We start from the raw sequence: 25,036 nt of genomic DNA, 5'->3' as shown, positions 1-25,036 counted from the left end.
TGATCATACAAGAGGAATGGCCATCTGCGAAAACAAACACATCATCGTCAAATCCATTCCAACTACTGCACACCCTTCAATGTGAGCAATGCCTCGACCGACTGACTGTCCACACAGACGAGAGGCTAAGCTAAATTGTTGTAGAAGGCAAGGTCTCTCAGGGTAGAGCAGGCTATTAATCACAACCGAGGTTGATTTTTAAGGGATGCTTTGCAATCCTTGTCATTTGAGTGTCTCCACCCCCCCCCCCCCCCCACCACCAGTTTCTGTGAATTACAAAGGTAGGAACTGTCCCACAAACCACCAACACATCCTTCAGCACTGCACTCCTCCTGGCTTCCATCTTTACTAGTTCCTCTTCCAGCATTCCAGCAATCTTCCACCTCTCCCACTCTGCATCCCCCCCCCTTCCACCACGATCACCATTATCATCTCTCTCTGTCCTCAAATGAGCAAATGAGTTCTGTTCATAGGCTATGGGGCTTCCTGCACACTGTTATCTTTGAGGTTTCCCTCCATTCTGCCAGCCCCCACCTCACCTGAAATACCTTCCCTTCTTGACATTCACAAACACAACAAACTACTACTACTATCTGTCCTCAGTGTAGGCAAGTTTTATTCTCGGATTAGTGAGATTTGTACCTTCCTATCATGTACATTATGTGCACTACACATTCAATCAGAACATTGTTAAGAAGGCTTTCAGAACGTAAAACAGTGAGGTCCAGGTTTAACAGGACAGGGAGTTATGTAGTGGTAAGCTTACATGACATGAGAGCACAATGACACTGAGGGCAATGAAACAGGCTGAGATTGTGACATTTGTTTGCTTAGCTTGCAAAACACTGTAATAGGTAGCCAATGTTATAAAGACTGTTTATGTCTAAAGTTTAATGTTGAAATTTATTGTATATTTGAGCCATACAACAAACACACATCAAACACTGCTAGTGCATGGTTCAGACACACTAAATTATGTAAAGTGACCATTTGAAGTTAAATCTATAGTAACTACTATTTGGCTTGTACAGTGTCTTATCTTAGTAAAGATTCAGGCTTGTTTAGTCGTGAACTGTGAATGTGTTACAAACAATTACGAATGCAGTTTCATGGTATTGAGGACAATAAATCAATATGTGGTACAAAGTAGTTTATTCTTGTCACTTTCATGATTAGCTTTAAAACAGCAGAAATCAAACAGTCAACAGATTATGGTTGAATTGATTGCTAGAGCAAGCAGAAATCTACTAATACCAGTATTGCTGGCCCCTGTTTTGATCAGAACCAAGGTGTAATCTTCCTACACGTCAGTCAGGGGCCTGAAGATGACATAGTAAATCACCGAAAATGGCAGTCAAATAAAATAAGTTTGGAAACAAGACGGCTGAAAGATGTTTAATTTGACATCCTGTATCGAACAGCTGAGTCCCACAACCATCTCTGAAAAGATGGGCATACAGTGTCTCGTCACTGGCGAGTAGTCAATAACTTTCAAACTACAATAATGTATAAGAACGTAGGCTTCAACGGCCGGTGTCATAGTGATTAAAATTCTTCTGGGTATTATGCCGCATCATTGCTAAAAACTAATAACAATAATAAACTAAAACCTACATTTCGGCCAAATTGCAACGGCCTTCCTCAGGACACGAGTGGTTTTGCATGGGGATATGAAGCCTACGTTCTTATATCAGTGACCTGTATGGGCAGGAAATCTACCAACACATATGGAAACTGGAGCCGCTGAGGAAGAGGAAGGTGAAACTGCTGAATGATTTGGTGTTCCTTAAAAGGTGCCGAGATCATCATGTCATCCTGAAATTCATCAGGGTACGGCCTCAAACCGATATGAGAAGAGCAAGAACCATTTACTATCGGGCCAGCCATGCATTATTAAGGGAGAGGATACAACACCTCCGGAGATTCATAGACTACAACAAAAGGTAACTGTACAGCATGCATTTATGGCTGTCAACTACGTTATCAGCAAAGGACTGGGATAACATCAACCGAATAACCCACAACCAGGCCTGCATGGTGGAGGACTTGGTCAGTAGTTGACAAAAAAAAGAAATTTGAGGAGCTAACGGGGAAACAAACACCACTCACAGCTAAGTCTGGATACAGCTCGTACCGTGGTTAACATCTCGACACAGATCATCAGTGAGGCAGCGACGTCAGTTCTGTCCAAAGGATTAAACTTCAGTTATGCCCACAAAGATTCCCACATAACAGAGCATTCAATCTGTGGAGGCATCACTCCACCAAGTACCACGTGTCGAAGCAGAAAAGATAAGGCAGGAAACTGTAAGAATTTTACAAACAGCAAAACCACCCAGAGCCAATATCACACATGAAGAAAGACAGGCCATAAAGGAGCTCAGGAATAACAAGGATACTGTGGTCCTACATGCAGACAAAGGAAACGCTACAGTTCTGATGGACACTTCTGAATACGAAAAGAAGATGGACGAACTGCTAAGCGATCCCATTTACACAGTACTAAGAAGTGACCCGACGGCGGGGATAGGCAGAAATACGAAGGCCCTCGTAAAGGACTCAAGAATTGTTCCTGACAAAGCCAGTAGACTAATTGTGGTGTCACCGCCAGACACCACACTTGCTAGGTGGTAGTCTTTAAATCGGCCGCAGTCCGTTAGTATACGTCGGACCCGCGTGTCGCCACTATCAGTGATTGCAGACCGAGCGCCGCCACACGGCAGGTCTAGAGACACTTCCTAGCACTCGCCCCAGTTGTACAGCTGACTTTGCTAGCGATGGTTCACTGACAAATTACGCTCTCATTTGCCGAGACAATAGTTAGCATAGCCTTCAGCTACGTCATTTGCTACGACCTAGCAAGGCGCCATTACCAATTGCTATTTATCTTGTGATGCATGTACCGTCAGACCGATGTTCACCAATTATGGATTAAAGTTAAGTATTCCAGAAGCTACATACTATGTTTGCTACTATAAAGACCTTGTCCTGTTCTAGACCTCACGCCATCCTGCGTGAGCTCAAACGCGTGCCCTTCGGCCTAATCAAAATCTGGATGGTCAGTCATACATCTGAACATCAATCATCATCATAAATGAAGGAAAACTGCTTTGAATGTTGTGCCACCTCAACCAGCCAGTCATGGTGTAGTACCCAAATTTCAACAGGCAGGTAACAACATGAGAACTGCAGGGCACAGGATATCTACATCTACATATATACTCTGTAAATCACTGTGAAGTGTACAGCAGACGGTATGTTCCACTGTACCAGTTATTAGGGTTTCTTCTTTTACCATTCACGAATGAAGTATGAGAAGAATGACTTTGAATGCCTTCGTGTGTGCCATAATTATTTGTGTGTGCCATAATTATTCTAATCTTATCTTCACGATCCCTATGTAAGCGAAACATAGGGGATTGCAGTACATTCCTAGAGTCATCATTTAAAGCCAGTTCTTGAAATTTTGGTAGTAGACTTTCTCGGGATAGTTAACATCTATCTTCGAGAATCTGCCACCTCTATTTCCTTGGTATCTATGTGACACTGTCTCATGAATCAAACAAATCTGTGACCATTTGTGCTGCCCTTTTCTGTATATATTCAATAACACATTCGTCCTATTTGGTATGCGACCCTCACACTTTAGCAATATTCCAGAATAGGTCGCATGAGTCAAATACTTTTCAGAAATCAAGAAATACTGCATCTACCTGACTGCCTTGATTGTAAGCTTTCAGTATATCATGTTAGAAAAGTGTGACTTGGGTTTCCCATGATTGATGTTTCAGAATCCCTGCTAGTTGGCACGGAGGAGGTCATTATGTTTTGGGGAGGGGGAGGTGGGTTGGAGTTTTATTTGTCAGCACGAATGTCACTAGATAATGAATACAAGTTATGCTGCATAAGAATTGTTCACAGCTTAATACAAGGAACTGTCCAGCACTCAAATTACATAACTTAGGGGAGCCACATAGCACTTAAGTCCATATTTCAACCCAACTCCTCCTACATACAAGTGCAATACCTTAACCAATGTACTACTCTGCCCAAAATGTCAGTGAAATAGCAAAAGACGCAATAATAGGAAGAATTCTGAATCACATTGATTGGGAATATGAAGCAATGTAAATGGTTACGAAATGCATAAATATACTTCCTTGCTTGCACACGATGGCATAATGTGTATAAAATTATAGTATATTAATATTACGAGATCAAAATTTCATTCCTTAAGACATTACATAACATAAAATTCAAGATGCAACAGAATTATGTATTTGAATATGGGTGAAAGTTATCATCATTTTACATATCTGTCTGGCAGTGAACACTACTTCTATATGGCACCTAATGACTTACCCACATAGGAAAAAGGTACCTCAAGATATATGTCTTGTGAGTGACAGAGTTAAAAAACATGACAGCAATCAATAAGAAAATAAGAAAATCATACTCACTCGTGATGAACCTTCAATGCATTTGGTATTGGTCTCTGGATATCAAGGTGATCAGACTGAGCCTTCTTCAGCAGGTGTATCCAGATACATGTCATTGCCATCTGATGTGTGCAAATGGCCTTGTTGAAATCTGGGACTGGTAATGACTCTTTCTCGGGGTAAAGCAGATCATAAAGCTTCAGCACAGGTAAAAAGTTATTCAGCTGCAAAAACAAACATTGAGAGATAGGAAAAATATTTACAGTACAAAAAGGTGTATCTACTACAAACAGTAGATAAGATTTGAAATGGTTGGGCACCTGCACAGTATAATATCTACAAATCTCGTGTCCCTGTAGGGAGTTAAAAAGACATAAAACATAAAGGCTGTAAACATGTGTGCCCCCTAACTTGATGCACTTTATTTTAAACACTTTAAGGTTAAAGGAGACCACTCATCAAAAAGCAGAAGTGTTGAGGTGGGAAGGCTGAGGGAGAGGGAGAGGGAGAGGGAGAGGGAGAGGTAGAGGTAGAGGTAGAGGGTGAGGGAGGGGGAGTAGTAGGGGGATGGGAGGAGAACGGGAAAGGGAGGGAGGGGGAGGGAGTGAGGGTGAGAGAGAGGGAGGGGGAGGGGAAGTGCAGGGGAGAGGGAGGGGAGGGGGAAGAGGGAGGGAGACAGTGAGGTAGGGGGCAGAGGGAGAGGGAGAGAAACGCAGGAGGCAGAGAAAGAGAATGGGTGTGGGTGGCTAGCAGCTCAGAGGGGTGGCTGGTATATGGGCTGGCACAACTGTAACAACCAATGAGAAGTACCGCACACTGAAGGCAACGTGGAGACTCAAATTTGGAGGGGGTGAATGGATGGAGGAAGGGAAAACTGTGGAGGGTGCTGGGATACTGCGTTACATGAGATTGAGGGCAGGACAATTATGGAGCAGAGGATGTGTTGTAAAGATAATGCCTATCTGACTATCGATTTTGGTCAGTAAGATCAATCATTTAGCTACAGCTCTGCTCACCAGTTCTGAAAAAGTGGAAAGTGGAAAGATGATTTTTAACACTTGTGCAACATCTACGACAAGCATTTGTTCAGTTGTTCTGGGTGTCACAATACACACTTTTGATAGTTATTTTTGTGTCTATTTCCGCTAAAGCAGTACCTTTACCTGAAGTTCTTGAGTAATGCTACCAGTGTTGACTCAAATAATATTATTACTGAATAAATATGAGAATCCAAGTTCAAATCACAAGTTGTAGAGTCCATTTAGGATATTGGCAATGTCCATCTGAAGATTTACCAGCTAGGTTTCTTGCTTCCCCTACCACAATTAATAGACATTTGTTTTGAGGAAAATAAATTGGCTCTTGTACTTGCTTAGTTCGTCTAGAAAATACTACCCATATGAATATAATGGACAAAAAGCCAAAGTTGCACATTTTACTTTAATTTACTTGACGATTCATTTTGGGTCGGGATCCATCTCGGATGATCCAGATAGTCAAAACGGTATTTCCCAAAATATATGAACCCTGTCAAGATAACGAACATATACATAGAATAATGTGCAAATGAACAGTTACACAGGGCATACAGATACAGTTATCACATATATCAGAGCATACAGATCTCTGCATACCCTGTAACTGTTCATTTGCACTATATATACACACATATGTTTGATATCTCGACATGGTTTTTAATTTTGGAAAATACCACTTCGATTATCTGGATGATTTGAAAACAGGCCCCGACCCGAAACTAGTCATCATGTAAATAAAAGCGAAATTTGCAACTTTGGTATTTTTCTGTCATACTGTATAACACAAGTTGCTGCCCTGCGACTGCTCCAGAATGCTGGAAGTTCGTGCTACATGTATGTGCAACTAGACGCAGAATCAATGACTAGCATGGCAGCATGGAAACACAATGTAAAAATAAAGTCAAATTCAATACTTAAGGAAATAAGTAAAGATGGAAAAAATTCTGCCATCTTTGTATCTCAGTGCTTCTCCAGGCAGCATACTATTTTAAGATGCCAGAACGTCCAAAGATAAATGCATTAGTAGACAGAACTAACTTAAATCAAAATTCCATTTTGAAAGTAAAGCTTTCATAGAGGAAAAAAAGTAAATAAGGAATTATATACAAATCCTCCAGCAGAAAATTACTTCTGACTTTGAAAGATAGAGCATTGTGGCTGAAATGGAACATCTAACAAAGTTTTCACCAATTCACTCGCAGGAAGGTTTATATAAATTATTTCTCTCATTTTTACTATAATTTGACAAATTTTTCAGCTAAAAATATGAAACATTTCATAAAGATTTATTCACACTGTCACAGGCATGAAAAATAATTGATATATTTTAGTAAACAGAAATCTAGCTTTTTTTCTCTAACTATATTTACAATCAGCAAGCTGATGCATGATGTTTTCATAAATGGAGTTTCTTGACTTCAGAGGAAGTACAAGCACAAATATTTTTAAAATTAAATAATATAATATCCAACACAACAGCACCATTTATGTAAAGTAGTACAGAGATTGTTAAACTTTGATGTAGATGGATTGTTTGTACTTGGGGCATTCAAAAATCTTTAACACTACCATTTTTTTGTGTTCACAGGAACCATTTACCGAACAACTGAATACAGATTATATTACAGGTACTCCCCACCAATGTCTATGCACTTTTTCCATCATTTTGCAGCTTCAGTATTTGCATAGAAAACAATTTTCTGAGGATATACTGGCACCACTGGTGGACAACTACATGAAATTTGTCACTGGTGGTGAACTTCTTATCCCAAATGACCTCTTTCATTACAGCAAATAGGACATAGTGACTAGGAGCTGTATCTGGTGAATAGGGAGGATGTGGCAGCACAGTAAACCTCACTTCAGACTCAGTGTCAATGGTCTGGTGACTAATATGTGGCTGCACATTGCCATTTTGGAGCACAATGGCATGGACCCACTTGCCATGGCAGCACTGTGGAATGCATAGGCGGAGATAGTGCAGTGAACTGCAGTACCGATCACTGCTGAGTATTGTATTGGGAGGGAGCCAACCTACAGTTCACCAGCAGTTTCCCTTCCTCTACCACAACGAAGTCACAATTTGTTTCTGTATGAATAGTCCTGGCCACGACAGCAGGGGATGGGGGCTTCTCATTTCCTTCCACTACACAGACTGATGTTTCTTTTCTAGAGTCTTGTGGAAGAACCGTGACTTGTCAACAGAGACCAGATGCTCAAAAAACTCTGCTGTATCTGGACTGCACTGATGCACCAACTGTTGACACATCTCCACATGCTTCTGCTTCTGTGCAATGGTGAGGTAATGGGGCAGAAACTGTGTAAACACCATCTTCAAATCTTTGTTTGTGCATTGTTTGGTTTGCGTGCAGTTACTGGACACCAATTGTTTTTTTGTGTTTCTCAGCTCAGTCCCTGCCCTCTATGAACCCTGACACCCAACGAAACATGGATCTGTGACTCGGTGCTGTTTCCCTAAATATGGCTGTTATGCTCTTGTGTATATCTGAAGCAGTCAGTTGTTCCCTGCAGAAAAACCACACTGTTCACCACTGTCCATGCTTGTCTGTGTCCATGCTGTCTTATCGATGACCACCGATGTACCTACAAGCTGGAACAAGTGCAGCTGCAATGCGTCATCTGTGGGAAGCAGAAACACCATCTGGTGGCAGTAGACAGTCCATCTTCACGCATAAATCGATATACATTTCAAACTGTTACTTTGCAGGAATTATAGGAGTGGTGTCAATGAATATTGAACAACATGGTAGGTCCTGTAGATTAAGTGCCACAGCAAATGGTGAAAAATGGCAAATGAAACAAACACCACATAAACAGGTGTAGGAAGGAGAATTTCCATGGTGGGTAAGAGAATGAGACAGAAACAATAATGAATCAATAGAATCAGAAACCATAAAAGAGGATGTGGAAATTGAGGACATTTCTCTAGGAGACAAGAAATCAAAGAAACCCATCCTCAGTGAAAGGTCAGGAAACATCAACCATCTAAACAGGCCTGAACTGTACCATGGAACACAATGAAGTTACTGGGAGAAGAACTATTCAACATCTAAGCAACTAAGCAGCCAACCACAGTATTTGGAGGAGCATATAGTATGGAAAATGTTACAATAACAAACTCTATTGGTACATCACACATTCCGTAATATAGTGAAGTATTTTGCACTGTTTATAGACATAACCATTTCACAGCTGTCTTCTGTTTTTTTGTGAATTTACACTGAGATCATGGAAATTTGAAATACTGATGAAAACTTACACTGTTCCTCAAATACAAGGGGCATTCCATCTCAGTTTATGCTTTATTTTTTCCATCAGTTATCATGCGTCATTTGATTTAATTACAGTGCAAGTATGTACCACTTTGGTCTAACCATAGGTTGCAGGACAGTACCTGCACAGTACAGCAGTCACTACGTGTGTGGATAACATGAAGTGTGATCATTAAGGAGTCTTTACACCTTCCTTTGGTAGAAATCACATTGTCCAGCACTGTCCTTGTTGATCACACTCCACGTTGTCTGCTCACATAATGACAACAGTTGGGAAAATGGGCTGTACTGTACAGGGATTAGACTTCTAATGATTGTCCTGCCACCTATGGTTAGACCAAGGTACTACATACTTGCAACTGTGATGATGACTCAAATAGTGCATTATCACCGACAGGAAAAAATAAAATGTAAATCAACATGGGACGCCCCTTGTACAATACAGATGTGACTTTGTGGCATTAATTCTACTTTTGGAGAATCTGATAAAGTTGTACTTTAGTGGCTACACATCCACATTAACTACTAAATGTAACACATTGCTTCACACCAAACGCAAGAAAACAACAAGAATTAATGGCTATATTTTTTTCAACATTTGCTACAAACTATGTGAGCTGCAGATTTTCCATAATTATCACTGAGTATCTAGGAACCACTGGTTTTTAATGTCAAGAGCTAAAAGAAATTACCCGAGGCACTTTATACCTATGTAATTTTGCCTCAAGGAGTACCTTCCTTTCAGTGGTTAAAGATCTTCTACACCAATAACAGATAAATTGACAAATGTGAAATACCTAGTCTGTGAGAGTATTATCAAATTCACTTCAGGCTAGACAACTTACCATTAAAATACTGGATGTTTTTGCAAATGCCTTCCATGTGTTATCATTTGGATGAATTCTCACGTATTTCTCTGGTTAGCATTGTCCTAATGATCCAATATTATCATCTACTACAGTAACACATTTAATAATACCTTTCACTGATTTATGTCCCATTTTGCATATTCTTACAGAAACCTACATTCTCCAACTATCCTAACTGATGTAAGGCCACAATGCTGGAACAATTTGTGTGTGTTCTATTTATGTACTCCGAACAAGAACTCTAAGGCTGAGCTACATCATTCAGCTTCTTTTTTAAGTACCGGTGCATATCTACTGGTCAGTGTTTTCTATACACGGTGTCTGGTTATCTTTACTCAGAACTATATCTGTTAATAATATCTACAACCATTTCACTGATACTAATTCTCCCTTTGGCACTAAAAAGCTTTCTTTTCTATAGAAATTCAAGAATATTTTTGACATGCTGTTTCTGCTGTCAACTGTTTTATATTATCAAAGACACAAACCACTTTCTTCATCACCTCCCAACCATTCCCATCACACTACCTGGCTACACCTGTTCACAACTATTGATGCCACCTCCTTATATACCAACAACCCACATGCACATAGTCTTGCTACTATTCAACACTACCTCTCCCAACACCTTGTTGACCAGAAATCCATAACCTCATTCCTTTTACACTTGAGAAATTAGATTCTTACTTGCAACTACTTCTCCTATGAGGGGAAGATAAACAAATCTGTGGCACAGTTATGGGTACTCACTTGGTACTCTACAAAACCAACCAATTTATGGGCCACCCCTTGTGTGGAGCAGGTTTATTGATGATATTTTTACGTTCTTAACTTGGAGCTAGAACATTTTCTCCTCATTCCTCCACGCCCACAACATCTTATCGCTCAACTGTTTCACCTTTCCCTTCTCAGCTTGGCATGCCACCACCTTGGACATTGATTTCTGCCTGTCCAAAGGCTCCATAAAAACCTCTGTGCATATTAAGCCCACTAACCATAAATAATACTTCCATTTTGATACCCATCAGCCTATCCACACTAAAAAGTCTCTTCCATACAGACTGGCCACCCATGGATAGTGCATCTGCAGTGACAAGGAATCCCTTGCCCAGTATACTGTAGGTCTTATTAATACCTCCATAGACGAGCATTACCATCCAAAACAAGTTAGCAAACATATCTCCTGTGCCATATTTGTACATGCCCCTAATCCTCCAACCACCCCCATGAACCTCCTGCAAAGAAGCCCCACCCTTATTACCCAATATCACCCTGGCCTAGAACAACTTACACCATATATCTCACTAGGGCTTTGACTACTTATCACCTTGCCTGCACAAGAGGAACATCCCATTCACAACTCTTTCCACCCCCTTAAAGTGGCGTTTGGCTACCCAGCCAATCTATGAAATATCCTGGTCCATCCTTATGCCACATCTGCTTCCGACTGCTTGCCACATGAGTCACGCTTCTGTGGAAGTCACTGGCTGAAGATCTGTCCTATGCGCCACCCAGCACATCCTATACTAGTCATTTGATAGGGCTGTCCAATCCTATCTGAAGAAGGGCCACTTATGAAAGCAGTCATATCATATACCAGCACCACTGTAGCTTTCACACACCCTTTTATGCAGGAACGACCACCAATCAGCTGTCCACATGACTGAATGGCCATCACACAATGCACACATTCATGGGCAGCATTTACATCCTTGGTGATTTTAGTTATATGGCCATTAGGCCATGGTCTAAGGCATGTATCTATGATATTGTAATTGTATCATGGTCTGTGCTAAATAAAGCAAGCCACAACAACTCTTCTACATAACAAGATCCACAACACACAAGTGTGACTTCACAATCTTTGGAGGCAGTAAAACACCGTTAGAACTCAACTCCTGTTCGGTTACATATCAACAGTTTGGCCTGCTAATCTTGTTTGAATTCAAAAATCAACTAATCAAGTCTCTATAGGTCCTAAGGATGTCTTCAGCATTAGCAGACAAAATTGAAGGCGCTGAAACTTGTTTTAGGTGACAGCCTGATTCCCATATAACTAAAATCATCAAGGACCAATGGATATCATCAAACTGTGGCCAAGAGCAGAGTTGACCATAAATTGGCAGAGAATGCTGCTGACACAATATGCTCGACATCAATAACTGCTTCACAACCAGTGCCATCTGCATCCTCCCCACCAATATCAGCTTCTCACCTACATAGATGAGAACTGTCCCTATTACACATCCTTAAGCGCACTATACTCCTGGCCTGAATTTTCACTAGCCACAGTCCCACTCCCACCGCCATGATCCCACTTCACTCATTCTCAACTCATTTACTCCTCTCCACAGCCCCCCCCCCTCTCTCTCTCTCTCTCAATCTCTCTCTCTCTCTCTCTCTCTCTCTCTCTCTCTTCCTTTTTCCTTTGTTCTACACCCCCCCCCCCCCCGCCCGCCCCCTCCCAGTCCACTCCTTCAAGTCATTGTACATCACACTGTACATGCTTGTGGCAGACCAAGCTCATCAGTGCCACATTCTTATCCTGTGCACTTGCTGCCTTTCCTCGCTATCACCAGCCACCCTTCCCTCCACCCCTCCCACCTCTTTCTCACTTCCTTTCTTCCCTCACTTACACCAGTTGAGCTACAGTGTCAGCACAATGTAGTCAACATGAATGACACAAACTTGCAGGTGTATGTGTATTCTACTGTTAGCTCTGGAGAGAGCATGTTCAGCAACATTTTTGGTGTTGTTTGTGTGCCTACTGATGATTCAATGCCTCAACCATATGGTAAGCAGTTACCTTTATTCCCTCCATTAAGGGCATTCCAAAACTGATAGAGCTTTTTTAATTATATATGGAGATGAAGGTTACCAATGAAGTGCATCAACAGGTACTGGGCTGGCAGATTTCGGGTTGTCACTTTGCTGCATAAATTCAATGTGTGGCAATTTGTGGGTCAGGAATGATGTGATATCCCAACAACAGATGGTTGTGGACAGTGGCAAGGTGAAGACCTGTTTGTCACTTCCTATTGGAACTATTTCACAGCTGATATTACAGCAAGAACTTAAAACAAAAATCACATACAAACCAGCTGAGCTGCACCTTGTTTGTGTCACTGATACATGGCAGACAACTTCCTGCCTTAGACTAGGGCAGCCACTAGTGAAGACAACCCGTATTGCGAACTTGGTCAAATATCAACAAGGTGTCATTTACTCGGCAAACTCTAACACAAGATTAGTGATATATTGCAGGAAAGTCAAACACAAATACAGATGTTCAATTGGTTACTAGTTCATGCTTCTAGTACACATTCACTATGACAACAATGTCGAATCATAGGTATTGTATCCATAAGACTCAGCCAAGAAAGGACTTGGTCTGGAAACGTGACGAGGTTCAATAACTGTCATAGTGTCCTCAAAGCTATAGGACTGTACACTCATCCTAATCAAGATTCGCAGTGTTGCAGCCACCAGAAAGCTGATCATCCACGTCACCTGCAAAGAGTATCAATGCATGCCTAATTCTAAGTGGATATGTTCTTCAGCTCTGATGAAAACCAAGAACATGTAGTTCCTGCACAGTCTTTTACAAAATTACATGGAGAAATGTTTCAAGCAGGGGAATGTTGTGGATAGAAATGTTTCCTACTTTGAGGTTAATCACCACTAGCTGAATATATTTTGTAAGTACATAAATTTTTACATAAATTTTTATCTTCAGCTTTGTTTTTTATGTGTATAAGGTCATGCATAACATTTCCAAAAATGTTAACAGTAAACTGTTCATCCATTTTCGCTGAGTTGAAAAAGCAAGTTTACATTTAACACAATGTAAACACGCAGTTCCAGGTGCCAAAAAACAGCATCTACCAACATGCTATGACAAATACTTCTTCAGCTTTGTTCCTTTTTTATCATACCTTTTAAATATGAAGAAAGATGGGAGATTAGGTTTTTTAACACAGCATCAGTGAGGTCATTTACGATGGAGCAAAAGCTTGAACTAGACAAGGATGGGCAGGAAGTCTGATGTGCCCTTTTCAGAAGAACCATCCCAGCATTTACCAGTGTAATTTTATAAAACCACAGAAAGCCTAAATCTGAAAAATACAGATGGGTCATCTGAACCGTGTCCATCATAAATGAGTGTTCTATGCCTCAATCGATGTGCCATTTCTCTCAATTCCCATATGCAAGGCAGCCGACATGTATGTAGCACTCATCCAAATCAAAAGAGAGTGTGTTTTCAGCAGCACACAAAAACACGTATATAATTGCAGATCAAAGGAAAATATTTTTATTTGCAATGACTAGTTCTCAGTTTGTTTAATAAAGTGACAGCAGATATGTTCTAATGTTGTGAGAAGGTGGAACCCATTATCACCCATCACAAATGCCATTGGGCAAGGTAGTGCCACTGAGTGTGAGTTGTATCTTCACATGTACTCACAGATTTCCAGTTCTTTTCATCTGGAACTGACTCTGTGCAGGTGATTATCGGGATTGTTAACACTTAGTTACATCTTCCCACAAATGCAAAAATTGTTGATTTCAGATTACTGGATAAGACTGCTCAACCACACAGGATCAGCTACTGGACAACAAAATTCAACAGAAAACGATTTGGTACATGGAGTGACTAGATACATCTTTTAGTTTCAGTTCCATTGAGTATATTCAGCCTAGTCTCAATAAACGCATTGCTGTTTGCAATCATCTTCTCGAGACCCTTGCTGTGATGTAAGTAGAATAAGTCAAGTAAACGCTCTCTTTGGAACTCATAAACACCACCATCAACAGCATCACACATACTAATATACAGTGTACTGTTGTCCAGGGTTGTCACACACTGCATCAGAGTACCTTTCTACACCAAATTAATGACTCAACTCTGTATATTTAAAATGTGTTCTAAATTTAAAAGGAAAATTTCTACCTGCATTCATGTTTTACTTATGTAGTGTTGTTTGTTCTACATTTTGGCTATGTTTTGTCACATGTATAATGTTGTTTTTTGAAGTAACATTATTTCTGTGATTTTTGTTGATTTATGGATATTAATGTACATCAATCTGCTTGATCACTTCACTCCCACAGATTGCTAATGGAACGACAAGAGACTTTTACAGCTACAGGTTTTTTTAACTGGTGCAAAAGTTGACTCTGATTCAACCAGGGTCAATAAAGCTTTTCTTAGAAAATATTGATGGCAGTCACAGCATCTCTATAAGTTGTAGTAGTGTACACAAACAATATTTCTTTTACATGAATGGAGTATACCTTAAATTCAAAACCTCTACTTTCAGTGATGAGCATTCAACTGCTATGAAGACTCATTTTAGGGCACACTTCGATGTGAAACAATGCACTCAGTCCACCACTTCTCACTGGTATTTGTTGAGCAAACTCAACAATGATTTATAAGTGAAAAGAGCACAGAATGAACTTAAAAAACATATTTGGGGCAAATATTGTGTATTGTCCAATGGAGAATAAAAAATTCTAACTGTAACTCACATGCACTATTCTTAATAATACCTATGCATTACTTTTTGAAAGATCTCATCACACATTAAGAAAAATTATGCTTACAGGATTCCTTTGGATGCTGCCTGAGATAAACTGCAGAAGAACCCACATAAGATGGTCACGACCTCTCCTCAAATCACGACCAGCAAGCTGGAAAGAAAGAAGAGATTTATTCTCAGAGGCAGACTCTTATCAGCTGTATCTGAGCCTTCTCCCAGAATTACTCATATTAAGAAAAGCATTGTAATTTTACTCTAATTTCTAATTTATTGTTTGAGAACAACGTTTAATATTAGGGGAGCTCCTCATACGGTACGCCAAGAGTATACCCTAGCTGTGACTTTTGTAGCGAATGATGGAATGGTTTTGAGATTTCATGATGAATGGCTCTGGATACATTTGGTATTAGTCAGTATCAACTAAATGTTCTAGCTGTCTTCAAATTGATACAAAAAATAGGTCTGCCTGTTTGGTGGGACAGGGTATGACCTCCAATTATGATTCCAGCCCCCCTCCCCAGAAGAGTGGGTGGCAGGGCGGGTGGGTGAGGGGGGGGGGGGGGGGGGGGGGGGGGACAGCTGCCCTCCCTTTTCACTCAAATGCCCTCCCTTTCCCCTCACTGGGTGCACCCTCCTGATGGTAAGCAACATATAATTAGCCTTGAAGAATGAGCTCCGTACTACCCACTCTTTAGAAATGAACAGTTCTTCCTCATAATAATGTATGGACACAGGTGGCCACACATTAACATTTAAATTGGATAACATCATCTCTCCCTTGCTTCTGGATTACTTATGATAATTCCTGTTCTTAAACTTAACGCATATTGTCTCAAACCACGTCTGCTCACTCTGATTCTGAAAGCAGGACCTTCTTGTTAAATAGTTCAAAACTCTGTTTCTTTATTTGTTGGGCTTGCCAAAAAGTATGTCACCTCATGGACAGATACATGTTTTTTGTCTCCAGGTAGAGTATGATCCGACAATACAAGTATAAAGCACCTTCCATAATGAGCAAAAAAGACATCTGGCATAGAGAAAGGTAGTTTTATCAAAAGAAAAATTAACTTGTGAGAACTGTAAAATTTTGAGACAGAATAACTGGTTTGTGCTTACCTTCAGGAGGTGATAATTCTTAATACTGTTGGTAGACACATATAAAACTACAAGAGCTTTTTGAACTATTAGTTCTGTTTTTGGGAGGAAAGACGGATAAGTTGAAGAAGGACAGAAAGGAAAGGCAAGTCACTCAGGCCTCAGGATAAGATAGTCAAGGTAATGGGCCTACTGACACCAATAATACCGTATTTACTCGAATCTAAGCCGCACCTGAAAAATGAGACTCGAAAATATGAGATACAATTTAGGTCGAATGAATGACGATACAGCTACAGTAGTTTGGTTCGAGTCGTAAGCTTAGCAGTTAAGCTTTACCAGGTAGCCATTGCTATGCGTCAGGCGCTCCGTCCATATTTATACGGGTACCCTTCCTTTTTCACGTGCTTCGTCTGGGTTGAATTGATTGCTTATTTTTCTTTGATCTGATAAGTGCCGTTACTTTGTTATAGGTGTTTCGTCACTCTAAGCTGAAAATGCATTATTGTACTGTGTCACGCATTGTTTGTCGCATTCTGATAGTGAGTGTTTACGACCTGTCGCCGCTCGCGGCATGGCTTGCTTTTGTACGCGCTACCGCCGCTTCCAATTGAAAATAAATAAATAAATAAAAATAAATAAATAAAATCGTCTCATTAGCGAAACAATGGCAAGAGACTGCAATTTGTTGTTACTTACACTGCTGCTTTCTTTGATAATGATCAACAAGAACCAAATAATAGAGTGCGTGTGATAGAAGATGTTGTGAAGGAGAGTTTAGCGAAAATTTTTCTCCGTTTGAATATCTTTCCAGTTGCCTCTTTAGCACATTACCTTCTGCACAGAAATTAGAGTCATCTTAGATTTAAAAATCTAGTCAGTTGTCGTGCTTCATTTCTGACTGTATCTCTAATCGGCGTAAGAATATACTAATATAAACATGGCATGATATGTATATTCTTCTGCGATTGCTGTTGTCTCACTCTAGTTTCGAAGTTTATTAGGCAGACAGGATTTAAATGAAGTAGCAGCAAACACAAAAGAATACATGGAAAAATGTTTATATTCGTATTATTCTTATGATGAAGAGAATACTGCATGTGATTCACAATTCATAAAAGTTCCTATTAGCAACCATCTCTTTTCACAGATAGGGAAAAATTCAGAACGTAGAGTTGGCCATATTGACAAACATCCCAAACAGTCTTGCCAGTCGGATTTTCGTAGTACATTGAAAGGCTGCTACATTCGAAGATGAACAATACGGAATTTGTATTTACTTCGTTGGATAATGTATGAAAATGCAGTGGTCGAAACTCGGGGCGGAGAAAAAAGCTCGTCTTCCACCTTTTTCTTTTTTCTTAATTTATTTACTGACGCAGAGGTTTTGGCGCCAGTATTTATCTTTGTGCCCGCAAAGCATGCTTGTGTAGCGCTACATATATTCAACGGCAAAAGTTACTTGTGGCGGCACCTACCAACATTTTACAGAACTTCCGCTTACTTTGCACTCGATTCTAAGCCGCAGGCGGTTTTTTGGATTACAAAAACCGGAAAAAAAAGTGCGGCTTAGATTCGAGTAAATACGGTAATGCTTCATTCTGAAGTTATGTACTGGCTAGTAATATATCTCATCATTCTTCCACAGCTAAGAAAAAAGCTGTATGACATGTAGTATCAAAGACAAAGTGCATAGGTATGGTACAAATCGCAGCAAAGATGGTTCCACAGTATATTAAGTGGGGAAAAAACTTTATAAAATTTGTACAATGGAGATTCAATAAATTAAAGTACACAATAATAATTACTTACAAATTCTTAATTTCAAAATTTTATAAAATCCCTACCAGCCACTGTCCACCATGAAAGCTGGAAAACTCACTACTGGGTGGTAGGGACCAGGTTGACTACCACTGCTCTACACCTTTACTCATAAGCATGACCTCCATCATGAGATTTTTCTGTTATTTAGCACCTAATGTCTATCTTATCTAAAGCTACTTAGAAAAATCATCCATCAGAATAGTGATATGAACATGTTTCTATTTACCTTGTCATGTAATGCCATAACAATATTAGGGAATGTAGCAAACTGGAAGAGTACAAAGTATATAAGCTGACTTGACAAGTGCAGCCAGAGCCAATGGTTGTTGGATGCCTCATCAGTGTCTGTCTCTGTCTCTGAGCGTTCCATAGCTAGGATCACGAGCTCCACAAGTTGTTCTTCCAGTGCCACACATCTCTGCTTATGCTAAGAAATGATACAGGGCACAGGATTAATGCTCTGACAAATCAAGCTGACAAAAACAATTCACGTATAATTCAGAATTAGTACAAAATAATAAATATAGAAGAATAACTACACTCAGGCACCCACTGAATGCCATTTGGAGGGGGTATCATTGTATTGTGGGTTAGCAAAGCTCTTTTTATTACTTTAGGAATAACCCATTACACAAAATGACATTCGAGTGACAGAGTGAACAAACAACATAATAAATAATATAGCTGGAAAACAAACAATAAACATAGATCATAGGCTGTGTCAGAAAAGTTGTTGCATGGACTCTTTCACTTGTGTGTAGCACTACATCTTACACATATACACTGTACACCAGCTTGCGTACACTTTACTACTACCCCACCTAGTGTCACTGACACTTCTCGTTGAACCTGATGCGTTGTCCGGACCAGGTGACGAAGGTCGCACACTGGTTACTGCTGGTTTTCTAGTGGTGAGCTTTGATGACAGGACCGGACAGCAGGTTGTGTACAGGTGGTGGGCTCTGACAACCATTGCGGCTGCTTTACAGTGTGCTCTGAGGTAGTAGATGTGCTTGTTATATCTGTGGTGGGTGCAGCTGGATCATGATCTGCGGTACTTACACGAAATGTTGGCTTAAGTCTATTGAGATTGATGACTGTCAGTGTGCCCATTGTGTCAACGTAAACGTTTTGTATTGCCTGGGAACTACGAGGTATAGTCCATCATAGGGTGGCTGCAGCAGCCTGCACACCGCGTCATTGTAAATAAAAACATAGTGGCAATCATGTAGCTCGTCAAACATGAACAGGCGGTGGTTCGGCTGATCCCTTGGCGCCACCAGATGTAGCTGTCATATCTGTGTGCACAACTTATTCACAAACTCTGATGGGTCAATGGATTCATTTTGTACATTGGTGAAGAACTCACGAGGAAGGCATATACAGGGTGGCACACGAAATGTGTTACCCATTGTTTCTTTCACAATTTACGACTCACATTAGATATCCCGCTGGGATCTCTAGAGCAGTAACAGCAGAGCTTGGAAAAACAAATGAGTTATGAAATGATATGTAATTCACAATACTGCCGCTAGGGGACTAGTAAGCAGCAATGGCTGACAATGGAAGACTGACAACACAGCAACGATCGGCAATTGTGCTACTTTTTCATGAAACGAAAAGCCTTGTTGTGACTCAGAGGCGTTTTCGACAACTGTTTAACACACGATGGGTCCCTTGCAAGAAGACCGTCCACAGGTTGTACGATAAATTTATACAGGAAGGAACAGTATTGGAAGCGAAGCGACCTCGGCCTAAGCCTGTTTGTTCACCGGAGAATATTGAAGTGGTACGAGTTGCTGTACAGAGAAGTTCTGGGAAATCGTGCAGAAAGGTGGCAGTGCAACTGGGAATATCCAGACGCTCCGTTCAATGCATTCTTAAAAGTGACCTCCATATGTACCCATACAAGATGACCTGTGCACAGAAGCTAACTAGAGACTACTGTTTGCTCAGTGGGCGGAGGATAGGGAAGGAACTCTCAACAACGTTTGGTTTTCAGATGAGGTGCATTTTCATTTAGTCGGTGTGGTTAACAAACAAAATGTACACTTTTGGGCCACTGAAAACCTACAAGTGCTCCATGAATGACAACATTATGCTCCCAGAATTACAGCGTGGGCAGCATTTTCCAGTCACGGACTTATTGGACTCTTTTTCTTTGAAGAAACTGTGAACAGCGAGCGTTATTTGAGCATGCTTCGCAATAGCTTCATTCCACAGCTTCTTGCTACCGCCTTGCCCTTCAACACACAGTGGGTCATGCAAGATGGAGCAAGGCCACAAACTGCAAACACTGTGTTAGAGTTTTTTCACAAGCATTTCGACATGCGGACCATTTCACTCAGGTTTCCAGGTCGCTTCAATGACGGACAAAATTGGACCCCCAATAGTCCAGACCTCAATCCATGTGACTTTTTTCTTTGGGGGTACTTAAAGGAAAAAATTTTCCTGAAACGTCCATGTGATTTAATGGAGCTCAGAAGAATCATTCTTCAAGCTTGCAGTGAAATTACGGAAGACATGTGCCGTAGGGTAATCACTAACTTCAGTATTCGTTTGAAGGACGTTAGGAAACAAAATGGTGGACATATTGAGCATGGGCTGACTTAGAACAAACCTCCATGGACAGCTCTTCATTGTAGCAAATCTTCCTTTCAGATTGTATTAACAATAAAGTTTATATTAAAAAACAAAATGGTAACACATTTCGTGCGCCACCCTGTAGGTTGACCATACACAAGCTCGACTGTAGTTGCTAGGAGGTCTTCTTTTGGGGACGCGCTAGACCTAAGAGAACGATAGGCAGTGTCTCTGTCCACAGTTGCAAATTGTGGCATTGCAGCGATGCTGTGAGCTGGCAATGCATACGCTGAACTAATCCGTTTGCCGCTGGATGGTACGCTGTGGTCCTGATTTGCTTCATGCCAATTAAGACAGCAAGTGCTTTGAAGAGATAGGATTCAATCGTCTCCCCTGGTCAGTTGTGACCTGTAGGGGTACGCAGAAATGGGTGATCCACTCACGAAAGAATGCATCGCGACAGATTCAGCACTTATATCATTTATCGGAAATACTTCAGGCCAGCATGTATAATGGTCTATAGCTGTGAGATAGTACTTGTATCCTTTTGATGGCGGGAGAGGTCCTATGAGATCTAAATGTATGTGTTCAAACCATTGATTTGGAGGGATGAAGCTTCAAAGTGGTGATCTGACATGTCTGCTAATTTTATTGCATTGCCAAGCCATGCACTGTCGTACAAATTGTTTACAATCTCTCTCCATATGTGGCTTGACGGAACGGTCACTCCACCATGTTCATTGTCATTCTAACACTTGGGAGCGACACGTTGTGCAACATGTTGCCGGAAGTTTGCAATAACAAATGGCAGTGATCTGTTATTGGCAATGTCACAATATAGCTCAACAGCTGACAGTGATAGAGCGATGCAGTGGAGTTGCATGCCTGACGGTTGCGTCAACAAATCGTGTAACTCATTGTCCAATTGTTGCACTGCCATGAGAGCTTCAGAGTCAATTGCTTCAGAAATAGCTTCTATATGCGAGGCCGCGTCAGCTGGCATGTCCAGTTTGCCTTCAGCATGAATGATGTTAGTAGTAAATTGACCAATGAAATCAAGATGTCGAAGCTGTCATGGTGAAGCTTTATCTGGGCGCTGTCAGAAAGCATATATTAGTGGTGTGTGATCCATTACCAAAACAAACTGCTGCCCCTCTGGCATGTGTCGGAACTTTTTGATGGATGCATAGGCAGCATACAGCTCACAGTCATATGTTGACCAATTTTGCTGTGAAGGTGACAACTATTTGCTAAAGAAGGATAGTGGTTTCCAGCATCCATCCACACGCTGTTGTAGTGCAGCATTGATTGAGGAGGTGGATGCATCAACCATCAGAGTAAGTTGCACCTGCGGTACTGGGTGCACCGAGAGTGCTGCTTCAGTGATGGCAGTCTTCAAATCAGAAAATTCTGTTTCAGCTTCTAGATTCCATTGAAGCTTATCCTTTGGTCTTGGTTTGCCTTGTATAAATTGGTTCAGTAGCGCAGCTGGTGGGCATGGTTACAGACGAAATGACGACAGAAGTTTTTGACATGAAGGAAACGTCATAGTTCCATGATTTTAGTAGGTCATGGAAAACCTTCTCTTTTGATAGGCGAATTCCATGAGCATTAATGATAAAGCCAATAAATTGAACTTCTGCTACCCCAAAGACACATTTGCATGGATTAATAATGAGGCCATGCTCACACAGACAGGTAAAGAGTTGTGACAGGTGTGACAGATGTTCAGTTTCTGAGTGCAAAATGACGAGAACATCATCTATGTATACATTGCAATAATCGAAGTCACGTGTCTTTGTAATGTCTGAGCAATGTTACATAGCCCGGAAGGCATGCGAGTGAAGTCGAACAACCCAAGAGGTGTGCATACAGCTGTTTTACGAACATCGTCTGGTGCCACAGGTATCTGGTAAATAGCTCTAACGAGGTCCAGCATAGAGAATATGCTCTTTCCGTAAACATTGGATGTGGAATCCTCAGTGTTTGGTACAGGATACCAGTCCAGAATTGTTCTAGCATTTAGCTGTCGATAGTCTCCACAAGGACGCCATCCACTGTTCTTTATCGGTACCACATGGTGGGCAGATGCCCAACTTACTACTTGACGGATGACAGATCCCCTGTGCAAGCATGGACGTGAATTCCTGTTTAACCACTCTCAATTTCTGTGGCATTAAATGACACGGCTGAGCATGAACAAGTGGCCCAGGCGTGGTCAAAATATAGTGCACTGTGGAGTGCCGCACGGAAGCTAGTGTGGGAGCTGGATATGTGATCTCGGGAAACTGTTTCAAAAGTTCAATAAATGGAAAATTTTCAATTATCACTCTGACACTAGCATCTTCCACATGACATACTAGTCCTCTGCTAGCTAAGTTAGTACTAGTGTCCAGCAGGCGTTGATGTCAGAGATCAGGCACAAGCCCATAAAAAGATAGAAAACCTGCCCGCCCCAGTATAGGATGTGTGATGTCTGCCATAACAAAGTGCCACTCCGGCATGTACTGTAGGCTTAAGTTTAAAACTAATGTGCCACGACCACATGTGGCTATGTAGAAGCATTGGCTGCAAAGTGTTGGAAACCATCATGCTTACGAAGTGGCAAACGGGCAGACGGGTAGACTGATACATCTGTGCATGTGTCTACTAGGAACAGTAATTTCGAACCTTGGTCCATGATAAACAATTGACAACTGTCTTTTGGAACATCAGTGGCCATCACCACTGAGCTCCTGTTGCATTTCCCTGCTCACAAGGTGGGCTACATTTTCGTATCCCAGACACAAATCGGCGGTGGTACCAACATACTTTCGTAGCCGAAGGTGAGCGACTGTGTTTCCCGGTCGAGCGGTAGCAACGAGATCTGCGACTGTTGTTTTGAATTGGCAGGGCAGCGACTTGTGTGAAAAGTTCAGTGATCTCAGCTTGTAGTGCAGCAAAGTTGTCATCCGTCTGCAGTTGTGGGGTAACTGTTGCAACACACACAGATGGATACATTTCAGATATTCTACCAACAGTTTGCACTAGTGCATCTAGATTGCCGTTGCACACAGTTAGAATCTTTTGTGCATCAGGAGGTAGGCTTGATAGCCAAACGCTTCGCAGAATGTTGTCATTTACTGCGTTGCTTGTCAATGTAATAATCGGGGCTGCATCTGTGATGGCGTGCGATTGCCCAAATCTTCGGTACAAAGTAGTTTTTCCAGCCTTTTCACCTCAGACTGTGAACATTGTATGATTACGACGCTCTTAATTGCTGAATACTGGTCCACGCTCAGCGGTGACGATAGAATATCCTGCACCTCCAGCACCATTTCTTCGCTGAGTGCTCCCACAACGTAATTATATTTTGTATGGTCTATGGTGACTTGTGCTAGGACAAATTGGCTTTCCAACTGCGCAAACCATGGCATAGGATTTTGCTGCCAGAACAGCGGTGGTTTTTCTATGACACAGTTTATCACTGCACCAGCAGGTGCATCTGCTAGTGGTGCAGGAACTTGATCTACAATTGTAGTAATACTGCAGAATCAGTAAGCTACAGGTGCGCGGCACGACAATATGCATATAGGTCAGAGAATAGTTTACATCTCTGCACTTACATAAAATGCACTAACAGGATTTCACTCTCTCTTCAGTTTTCAAGGCAATGTTCACCAGATTTCTGTCAGTACTTCTCTACTCCCCAAATTCTGATTGAGGAACACCAAAAGTACCACATTTATGTTACACATCTTCCACTTTTCCCTGTCTGGATGTTCAAAAACACTTCATAATCTCTCAACAATGCAAAACAATGGAAAATCCGAAATGGAATAATGACAGTATTACAAAAAATATAAATTGCTACTCCTCATACAGAGGAGATGTCGATTGCCGACAGGCACAACAAAAAGACTGCTATACATCTGAGCTTTCAGCCACAAGGCCTCCTAAAGTAGAAAACACACACACAATCACACAAGCACAACTAACACAACCGACCAGCAGTCCGGCATCAGCAGCCAGAGGCCAGAGACTGGGTGTGTGTGTGTGTGTGTGTGTGTGTGTGTGTGTGTGTGCGCGCGCGTGTGTGTGTGCGCGCGCGTGTGTGTGTGCGCGCATGTGTTTTCTAATTTAGAAGAAGGCCTTTTGGCCAAAAGCTCAAATATATAGCAGTCTGTCTTTCTGTCTGCAACTCAATGCCTGCTTTATATGGCGAGTAGCAACCTATCTTTTTAATAATCTTCTCAACAATATTAAACAGATATAATGCTACTCACCATGTACAGAAGGCATTGAATGACACATGGCACATTAAAAATAGACTGTTAGACATTGTCACGCAATAAGAAAAACTTCTTCTTCTTC

At 41.2% G+C, this 25,036-nt stretch overlaps 1 protein-coding gene across 1 annotated transcript in view; it reads right to left on the bottom strand.

The window, feature by feature from the left end:
* Positions 1-25,036, bottom strand: part of LOC124794734 (mediator of RNA polymerase II transcription subunit 23) — a 212,273-nt gene that overhangs the window by 102,026 nt on the left and 85,211 nt on the right. The window contains exons 6-8 of the mRNA XM_047258334.1: positions 18,327-18,527; positions 15,246-15,332; positions 4,461-4,663 (exon numbers count right to left, since the gene is read on the bottom strand). Of these exons, the coding sequence (XP_047114290.1) occupies positions 4,461-4,663; positions 15,246-15,332; positions 18,327-18,527 (491 nt within the window). The remainder of the gene's footprint in view (positions 1-4,460; positions 4,664-15,245; positions 15,333-18,326; positions 18,528-25,036) is intronic.

This window comes from Schistocerca piceifrons, chromosome 4 (assembly GCF_021461385.2).
Source record: "Schistocerca piceifrons isolate TAMUIC-IGC-003096 chromosome 4, iqSchPice1.1, whole genome shotgun sequence".
Lineage (NCBI taxonomy): Eukaryota > Metazoa > Arthropoda > Insecta > Orthoptera > Acrididae > Schistocerca > Schistocerca piceifrons.
The sequence above is the reverse complement of the archived record's forward strand: the minus strand, read 5'-3'. Positions and strand labels throughout refer to the sequence as shown.